Source organism: Buceros rhinoceros, unplaced genomic scaffold (genome assembly GCF_000710305.1).
Source record: "Buceros rhinoceros silvestris isolate BGI_N320 unplaced genomic scaffold, ASM71030v1 scaffold16222, whole genome shotgun sequence".
In the NCBI taxonomy this organism is placed as follows: Eukaryota; Metazoa; Chordata; class Aves; order Bucerotiformes; family Bucerotidae; genus Buceros; species Buceros rhinoceros.
In genome coordinates, this window is record NW_010397468.1 from 88,960 (window position 1) to 99,529 (window position 10,570).

General features: G+C 37.4%; 1 protein-coding gene across 1 annotated transcript in view; it reads right to left on the reverse strand.

Moving 5' to 3' along the window:
- TMEM167A (transmembrane protein 167A) overlaps nt 1-7,797 on the reverse strand; it is a gene marked incomplete at its 5' end in the record, with an annotated part of 9,160 nt that extends 1,363 nt beyond the window's left edge. Inside the window, 2 exons of the mRNA XM_010146279.1 lie at nt 2,228-2,262; nt 7,688-7,797. Of these exons, the coding sequence (XP_010144581.1) occupies nt 2,228-2,262; nt 7,688-7,797 (145 nt within the window). The remainder of the gene's footprint in view (nt 1-2,227; nt 2,263-7,687) is intronic.
- Nucleotides 7,798-10,570: the final 2,773 nt, after the last annotated feature.

The window sequence follows — 10,570 nt, forward strand, 5'->3', positions numbered from 1 at the left end:
CTAGCCTAGGAAACTGCTACGAAGCGTTAACACAGCAATTCCTGTTTTTACACATTCAGAAACATAAAGACAGAACTGGAGCTCTCTGCTTTAAACAAAGTTCAATTTCCTTTTGCTGTGCAAGGTCTTTTGTCTCACCATAAACCATATTTTCCGAGACGCAGTTTTCAGAGAAACACTGAAGAAAAAAATACAGCCAAGGCTCCCAAGTAGCATAAAGGTATAATCCTCAGGAAAAAAAAAAGCTTTTTATCAGCAAGACCTTCAAACACAGGAGGAACAAACTTTCCACAGCAAAAGAAAAACAAAATACTTGCAGTGACACCTCCCATAAACAGGAGTACCTGCCACAGTGACATTACAAGATGTTGTCATGATTTGGCATATATTTAATTAAACTTCAAAAAACCTGAATGAATTAACGTCTGCAGTTTCACATCTGTTTAAAATAATTTTTTGAGGAAGTCCACCTCCTACAGTTTAGAGCATTACAATTTTCATATGGGCTATACTTCCCTGTTCTTAATTTTCTTAAAAGAGAAAGATAATCTATGTGGCAGGATTAAACATAGTTTTGCACAACTCTGTAAATATGTAACCACTTGCTAGTTATTAAAATCTTATGTACATGTGACAAGGTTGTTTAAACATACCGGGCAAGTTAAATGCAAAGAAAGCCAGTAGGCATTTTCATTTTTAAAAGGCTACACTTTCTGCATGCCTTTGCAATTAACACAAATAAAATTACAGGAATTGTCTCCAAAGCCTATTTCCCGTGGTAAGGATATGGTACTGTATGTAAGGAAACCCACAAAAGGAACGTTAGGATGCTGCCTTCTCATCTGTCAGTCTAAAAGAAAGTCAAATTGGACCACTCCAGATGTAAGCTGAAAATAAATTTGTGTTTTACATGAAAAAGAGAAAAGGAAACTGTTCAGTATGGGGCACAAGAGTGCATACATTGTCTTGGATGCAGCAAAAGCAAACATGTCAAATGTTACTACACGATGGCAAAGCAAGACTATACTGCAGACAAACTGTAGTTCTTAACTTTATTAAGTTGACAAGGCCCTCATAAATCCTCTTGTGTACACTTTTAAATAGTTTTTTAAACTGCTGTGTGTACCTAATAGAAAAAATATGCTTGCACTTCATTAACTAGAAGGAAGAAGGTAATGTAAGGCGAGGCAAGGCAAGGCAAGGCGAGGCAAGGTAAGGAGTTCCCTTCAACCTCGAACAAATCTTAATACAGCTGAATTGTTATATTTTTTTTTTCTGGTATAGATCAAAATTCATTTCTGATAGCTGCCACCTTGACAGTATCTTTCACTTACAATACTAAAATTGGTTCTGTTAGTATCTAAATAGGACAATATCTGCCATCACTTTAACAACGGTTCTTCACAAAAAAATGGTTTTTTGCATCAATGAAAAACGTATGTCATGTCCCTTTCAAAGACTAAGAATGAAGAAAAGGTAACCATAAATTTTGGCTTTAGATTCATTGACAAGTAGGAAGATCTAGAATTACAAGTTCAGTGTTTCTGCTCTGCACTAACAATGCAATTTGAAGAACAATGTTTTGATGATGGATTTATAATTTCTTTAAAAATCTTGGATATACCTTAATACCAAGACTGAACTTCTGTTGCATATTCCCATTTCCTTCTCATGATAAATTAAAGATTAAAATAAACAATACTAATGTTACGGGAAAGTGTCTAAAATGAGACAGAGTTGATCAGCCTGCATATTTCAAAAGTGCACATAAGCTAAGAAAAGAGAGGAGAGAAAAAAGATATTTGTGATTAAACAGAACCTTACTGCATCATGAATTCCATATTGTTTTATACTATAAGGTAAATACCTGGCTTTTGTCAGTAGTCCATTAGAATTTCAAACAGCATTTTATAAAGAATCATTGATTTCTTTGTTAATTATGCCCTTGGTTATTTCACATAGTGAAAAGTGCAGAAGACTTTTGCAAATATAACATCACATATATGAATTGACATCAGAAAACGCAGCCTTCCATGATGCTAAGTAAGACAGTCACACTTCATTCCCTCTCATCCCTCCCTCCCTGTATTTCATGAAGATAAAACGTGCATTTTTTTAAGATAAGTTATGAGTATGGCTTTCCTTGCTACATGGAAACATTACCCTAATAAATAATGCATACTCTAGAAAGAGCACTGGTCTAAAAGATTTCAAAGAAAAAAATTACCAATCCTGGCGCATTTCCAGAATATCCCCAACAGTCTGTAAAGACAGAATAAATTCATTAAGATCTCTGTTTAATAAAATATTTTAAGTCAACTGATTTTCTTTCTCCTAGGTTAAAACAATCCTAATTAACCACAGTTTGTCAACTTGATGCTCTTCTTGACATCAGGAAACACCAGATACCTGCACAGAAACAAATGTGCATGAAAAAACCATGAACTAAACAAGTGGCAGAGTTCTCTGTACGTCTAGCAAGATTTTTTGCATGTAAGAAAAACAAAGATGCATTTACTCAGGCTGTGTTCCAAATCTAAAGACTTAATCAGAATTCTGCATTAAAGTACCCCAGACAGAAAATTATGTAAAGGAAAAAAATACTGGAGTAGGAAATATCAACGGGCCTCCATTTCCTTGTACGGGGGAAGCTTTTTATGCTAAGATTTTGAAGCAAGTCTTCCTGCAGGCATGAGATGATAAACGTGAGTACTTTAAATTCAATGCTTTGTGGTCTCTTTTTTATTTCCCTTAGCAATAGTAGATAAAAATGCCTTTTCCAGCAGATCATACTCATATGTGTAATTTGATATAAACTACTTGCCTGTTGAAATAAATAACAAAGCAATTCTTCAGGTTTGACTCTTTTACCAAGGTTTACCTTGCTCACTTCTCTCCAACGCTGCTTGCCCAGGATGTTCATTCTCACAAGTGAAATAACAAAGGAGAAAAGGAGGATTTAACTAGTCAGAGCACATCCAAAGGGATATATAAGCATTTATGCCACATTTGTGATTTCTCTGTGGTAACTAAAATAAACTTACACTGACTGCTCAAGAGGAAGAAGAAGAGCAGGGACTGCTTTAGAATCTGAAGAGGAAGAGGGGAAGAATACTGACGCATCCTGAACTAGAAGCCACCTTTCAGTTTTTCAAATGTTGGTCAAAACTGTGTTGAAAGCTTGTCTACAGGAAGGTTTCCTTCATAGTATGACTCGTTGAAATGCAGTAAAACATCTGAATTCAACTATATTGTCTATTTATAACTTTATAGACTAAAAAAAGAACCTAATTATTTTTTCTCCTTCTGATATCTTTATCAGCAGTAACTTTAGCCTACATTATTTGTGGGGTTGTATCTACTACCTGCTGTGATGGCAGTTCTCCAAGTGCTTTCTCACAGTGCTCTACACTCATACCCACAATGGTTTGATTATCTGTCTTCCCCCTTTCATGGGTTTTGGCAATGGTTTGGTTTTTTTCCTGCTTAAATGCAGAGAGGTAGTTTAGACCACTTGCTCCTACATACTTTACCCATCGACATATCCTGCACTTTTAAAAAAATAATTTCCGCATTACTTCATATATTATGGCCTCTTTTATGGTCTTTCTTTACTTGAGCATTTCACCCTCTTTCCATTTAGCACCCTCTCCTTTGTTTCTGAAACAAAGGTCTGGTGTTGGGCAGGTGAGAACCAAATGTTCTAAGAGGCAGCAAGTGCCTAAGGTTTTCAAAGTCAAAGTGAAATGCTTTTTGACTGATGTTACCTCTTGATGACCAATTTACTGCGAACAGCATCCCAGCATTTTCATTTTTAGAAAACCAGCTTTTTCATTTGTGCTGTACCTGAAGCCAGAAATATTTCTGTATAGCCAAAGCTCTTTTTTTTCTGCTTTTATATAGCTCCACAAGCAGAAGTAATAACTCCTGTATGTAGACCACTACACTTTTCCAGGCTAAGAGGTCATACAGTAAAGTAACCTGAAGACATCTATGCAGAAGATGCATGCAGGTAAAAAGACATTCATGTGTAAATCTGATAGAGCAAAATACATTGCCCTACAGTACTGTGTGGATGGCACTTTGGGAACTGTTGTCAACCTCTGTAAAATGAAGATTTATAGATTGCATGCAGCAGAACCAAGATAAAAATTTCTACAGCCCAGCCATCTCAAAAACTTGCCCAAGAACTCAAGAAATGAAACATTACCGTCCTTTTCAGACGCATATTTGAAGACTCTCACCCAGGAAAAAGAAAATTCACTACTTCAGGCAGCGTATAAACCTGTTGAATTTGCCTCACCATTTCAGCAAGGGTATTTCTTTGCCTTCTCAGGGTTTTTTTGACCATATGAAGCAATGTAAAGTTGTAACTGAAGTATTGTACATTGGTCCTAGCCCTAGAAAACTCCCCTCTTGGTGAAAGTATTAACTTTTCTTTCTCATGTGGGAGGTACAAAAGAGTTAGAATACGGGTCTCAACAGCTACCCTTACTGCAATTAACTTATGAACCCAAAGTCACCATTGACATGAGGACTGACAAGCAGATGACAACAGATGGCAACAGTACCTTTTTTAAGGGGCTTATGCTGCTGTTGGGCCACATAGTTTACTGCTGAACAAAAGCAAACGGAAATCTGGGCCTTCTAAACAGCTATAATCACAGCCTCTGGATGAACTGGAGAGCTCACATCAGGAGAAAAGCTTGGGCAGGCTTTCTGCTCTCCTGAATTTTTCCATTACCGTTCATCATAGGTCCACAACATGCACCTCTTCAAGTCAAAACCTGTTTGATTATTACAGAAACAATGCTGCCTTCAATCCAAAATAAATCCTCCCGAAGCAACTACTCTATGTAATTGCACTGTTCCTTATTCTCCCCTCATGTTCCTCTTCATCCTTGTTTTGATGCAGGTGAAACATGTCAATCTGCCTTGTCTACCTGCTCTTTTCTGGCAGCCGCAAGTCAAATGCGCATGAGCTGCTGCATATTCCCGGCTTTCAATGTTAATGTTAAAAGCATTGATCATGAAAGTGGTGTTAGTTATTTTGAAAAAAAAAAAAGTCAAAGAAATGAAACCCAGAAAGATGAGATTACTGGGGCTTTTTGCTGCTAAACTGGGAATGCTGCAAAATGCAGCTGCCATGCGTTTACCAAGGCAACCCCACTGCCATTGCAGGAGAGTGTGGGAGATACCCCACTGCAATGCTTATGGCAAGTCAAAGGAAATCTCTGTAGCATATAAACTAACACATCTTTCTGGTTAGCAGGAAGGAGAGAATTATGTTGTGGTACACATTCTCCTCTAGTTAGCATGAAACAGTGTATCTTCGCTTGCTTTCCCAACCTTAAACTCTATTCCTCAGGACAAAGCACATTGAAACACTCAAGATGTGACAGGGAAAATGAAGGTTTAAAATTCTGTTTGGCTTGGTAGGAAAAGACATATTTTGGCAGAAGTCAACAGGATGAAATACAGTGTTATGAGGACAAGTGACATCACTTTGAAACACAGTCTCTCAGCCAACAGAAACATGTTTCTTTACTGACTATCAATAGATTTAAATCTTCACCAAAGTTACCACTCACTTATTCAGAAGTACAGTGAATAACTATCAACATTTCTCCTGTCACTTTAATATTTTATTCCTACTTTTTTATGCTATTAATTTGGAACAGGAAAAATGAGGTAAGATCATCTCTGTGGTAAAATGAAATATTACTAGAATTTATTTTATCCAGTATGTCTAGACATTTCCATTTGAGCATAGAATATGTTAGAGAACAGGGACAGGAGTTTAACAGCATATGAACTCCATGTAAATATCTACCATTCTCAAAACAAATTTCATTGCTTCCAGGCCAATGTTTTATTCTCTAATACAAAGTGGTCTACATGCATATATATAAAACAAAAATAAAATAGTATGTCCAACATATATATAAATACAAACCCACTGATCAAACGCCCAACTCCTCCACTGTGTCAGCACCCTTTGAAAAACATTTTATGAAGAGAGTTCTATTGTACTTCAGACAGATTTGCCTCAAGAATAAACAGAGTAGCTCCAGATTAAAGAAAATACTCCTTGCCAAGAACAGCACTAAAATTTTAATCAGTAAAATAAATATTCTTACTGTGTGTACCTCATTGACTATTGTGTTATCTTCCACTAGCAGAAGCCCAAATCCCTCTCCTCCCCCATCCCCCAGCCATGAAGTCATCCTTTCTTTCCATCTTTAATTTTATCAGAAGAAATCTCTCATGTCAGTGGCAACCCCATGGCCTCATACGAAAGGACACAAGCATTTTTATGTTAGAACTCCAAATTGAAAAAAAAGATAGTGTCCTCTGGGTATCTTACACTGCTAAAAGAAAACTTGTGTGATAAAACAGCAATTTGAGAGGTTAATTACAACACAAGTTTTCAGAAGACAAACACTCAAGGTTCCTGGTGACAAGAGTCTACTTAAAACTTGACACTTTTTCTCAAAATTAAAATGCAGAAGTGAGAGAAGACACTCAGGGAAAACCATTTCTCTAGCAGCAAATGATCTAATGGAAAAAGGGACAAGTCAAACACCCAGTGCCCAAAAGCCTGCTGTTTCTTCCAGCCAGAACATGACCAGCTAGAATTAACTACTACTTCTACAAATATTATCTCCTTTGTATTAATCTTAGGTGACAGTATTCCTGAAATACTATGGATGGCCTCAGTTGTTTCTAGGTCAAAACTGCCAAATCACTACATTAAAACCACAGCATTTAAATCACAGTCCTGCATACTGCTGATGGCACCCAACATACAGTCACACTGTGCTACAAAGAGTACAGGTAAGCCAAAAGGTGAATAGGTATCAACAGATTAAGAGAGGCACAGATTTGGTTCTGCAGCTGGCCTCATTTCCCACCACCTCAAAAATTGTGCTGCTGAGCAGGGGAGAAAAAACTGTTTTGCAGCAGTATTGGCCCCACAACAGTAAGTACATTCCAGGAGAATGGGGACAACAAAGGAGAAAAACACTGGTCACCTAGGAACATTGCTTTAGGAAAAAAATTGAGAGATGAAGTTAGAGTGATGAAAGGACAAAACCTCATAGTTTAAGTTATTTAGAAGCTTTCAAAAATTATTCTACAAATTCCTTCATCTTAGTGAATACAAAATGGTATCTTAAAAGAGACCATACATAAGGATAGTGTTGCTTATTTTAAAAAGCATTTTTAATTTTTTTAATAACAGATTATTGCTAAAGCAGTGTTTCAAATTTGTATCTCCAAGACGCCTATCTTGAAAACAAACAAAAAGCCAACCTCTGCCGTTAATGTTTTCCTACCCACCCTAGGAATCAAAAAGAAATCATTAGAGCAACAGCCGCATTTAGGTAAATGTTCTCTTTCTGTCACTCACTCATTTCTGTATCTTCAGCAGCATCTAACAAGAAAGTTACAGACCTAGAAAATAACTAATAAAGCTTTGTTAGTTAATAAATTCTTGCTATAAAATTGCAACTAAGTGCTTGCAAAAACCTGACTGCAGTCTATTTTAAGGTACAAAATGAAGATTTTTATCTTTAAAGAAGAAATTTTTCAAAATAGGGTTTGTATCACAAACATTAGAAGATAATAAAATGCTGCAGTTAAAACCAAACAGCTTATGTATTTTTAAAATGATCAGACTACATACCCAGTTTTATTTTTGTCCAGCAAGCTGGGAGCCAGCGATCTGATATAGGCACATGTGCATATAAGCAGCAAGATTACAGTCAGCAGACTCTGGAAGTTGAAGATGGCAGACTACAGAAGAAAATTTAAAAAAGAAAAATTATAACTTGACACCACAAACCCTCCCTCACTACATAAACTGAAGAAAAGGGGTGATCCCCCAGACAATACCCATTAAAACCAAAAATGAAATCTACAATGCCAGTGAGCCAGAAACTCTTTTAACATCCCATTGCACGCCATCATGGAAGAATGAGTTCTTCCTTCTCAATCCATCCCAGGAAGGGTAAAGAAACAGCAGACAAAATGGTAACCTTAGAGTTTTGCTCCCAGGCCCCTGTTCCAAAGCCGTTTTGTGGGAACCCGTTAGCAGCAGGCTGTTACAGAATGCAAATGTTCCCTCCTGGCCAAAAATACACATAATTGCAGTTTGCATCAATAGAATATGGTGGTGTTGGTGAAGGTGAAAAAGTATTTGACAGGTAATCAGTAAATTTGACATTGGCAGCCAAGACAGAGAATAGTAAGAAATATGCAGGAGGATTTTTAATATACCGCTTTATGAAAGCTACACCCAAAATTCAGTGGATTTGTAAATCTATATATCATTAAGCCCACAGGAACCGCAAAAAGATAACTGATGAATTTTATTTTCAAATTATCTTTTGATTTTATATTTAAAACATCTTTCTAACAAATACATTTTTAGAAGCGAAAATGCTGGACAAATGGAAGAACTGCCTCAGGATGGAGAAGTAAAGTTCCATTGCCTGAGAGTAAAACTGATCTGCCTACTGGCAGTAAGAGGAAACAATTCTTGAGAAACTGCTACAACATCTGGCTGTATGCTAAAGTTTAAAATATTAGTAATATGCAGTATGTACATCTCACAAACATTTTTTTAAACTAAAGTCTGAGTCTTGTGTACATTCATATTCTTTAATCATTAACTTATAAGCAACTATCACTGCTTACGTGAAGCAATCTCTTCCAAAAGTATAAACATTATGGGGCCAGAGAAGGTACTTACATACGGACTGTTGTAACTCCATATCCAAGTACAAAGCCTGGAATAAAGATGGCTGATGCTGATTTCCAGCAAGTGCCACATCACCATTCCAATAAATAATGCACTAGCAACATTTTTTTTCCCCAACAGGTCTGCTGGAATTTTTAGTGGAAATATTTGCCTACTAGTCCTTGGGATTTGTAGTTTCTAATAATTAGTCCCAAATCTGAGACTTAGATTATTTTTGTATGTGAAAATAATCCAGGTGCATGAAGCATGAAGCTACAGTTTTACTGTTTCACGGTTTTTTTAAGTTAACATATCTCAACTGACATTTGATCAACTTAACAGCACCAGATAACACACTAGGCAATTGCTTACTTCAAACAGCCTTATTTTCTCTTTGCTCAACTACCATCATTTGCAAATCCTACTTAGTCTGAACTCAAAAAAAAAAAAAAGCAAAGCAAATACAATAAATTCACTCCTTGTTTCAGAGTTTCAATGAATTTGTGTCTCAATATCTCCTATTTTTTCATATTGCTCAACCCAGAAGGCTGAGCAGTAGTATTCAATTACGTGTAAATATTTAGCACTTATGAAGGGATATTACACTGCAGTTTCCTTCAGCGCTCTCCTATCCACAGCCTGAGGCACATCTCTCTTGATCTATGTGCACTTCCTTCCTAAGTTGTGAAATTCTAATGTTTCGATGCTCTGATAATCAAATTTCTCTAAATAGTTACGGAGAATCATGGAAGAAAATCACGGTACTTCAGTTTGGTACTATACTAACAGCAAATGAAGAGAGAAAAATGGGAAGCTCTAGTAGGAGCAAAGCGACTGGAACATTCATGACCCTTTTAATACTGAGATCTAAAACCTTGTAACACATGCACACACAGACACAAATAACTTTAGCTTACATAGAACTTTCCATGAACTATACAAAGCAATACCAGAACATGAGTATAATTGCCAGCCTGAACACACGCATTATATAGGGGTAGATACACTTAACTAATTCAAATCTCTGAGTTAACAGAGGGTGTCTAACAGGCCACCTGTGGATGGGGAGCTACCCATTAAGGAGGAACTGCATAGAGAGACTCAAGGAGCAACCGAACACCTCTGCCTCCGCAGCCTGTATGAGAGATTTCGGCATTCTTGACGGAATGCCTCAAGCAGCATTAGCCATTAGGAAGGGAGTGCTAATCTCCCCTCCACTTCTTTCCAAAGCAGCCATCTTTCTGCAGGAGCAGAATTCCCAAGCCAGTTCCCTCATTCCTCAGGCACCTTCTATGGCAATAGCCTGAGAGACAAAAAAGGGATAAAAATGTGATTATTATAAGCAGAGAGAAGGTAGGCAATGGAGAAAGGTAAAGAGCAAATGGCACTACATGTAGCTGCTGACATGCAGGCAAGTTTCTGCGATGATTTAGAATATGGATAGTGAGTGAAGCAGTGATCCCACACCCAAAACCAGCCTTCAGATCCTTGAGGTGAGGCTACCTGCTTTTCTCCTGAGACAGAGCATCCCCTAAAGCAAGTTTAGTTTAGTATTCCAGCTTAACTAGCTGAGTCATCATTTCTGTTCTACCATATCATAAACAATGGACAAATCATTCACAAAGGGCAAATCACTGCCCACCATTACCAATAGACTCTTGCCTTTGTACTAGGCACAAGCTTTTGCCAGCTTCAGAAGCCCGGGAACTCTAATTCCCTCCAAGAGACAACTCTAACAACCTACAAGAGGCTGTGTCTCCTGGCTCCTGTGGGTCTAGGAACATGACGGGGCCAGATCCAAGAGAGGCTGCCTCTCAGCAAAGCCAG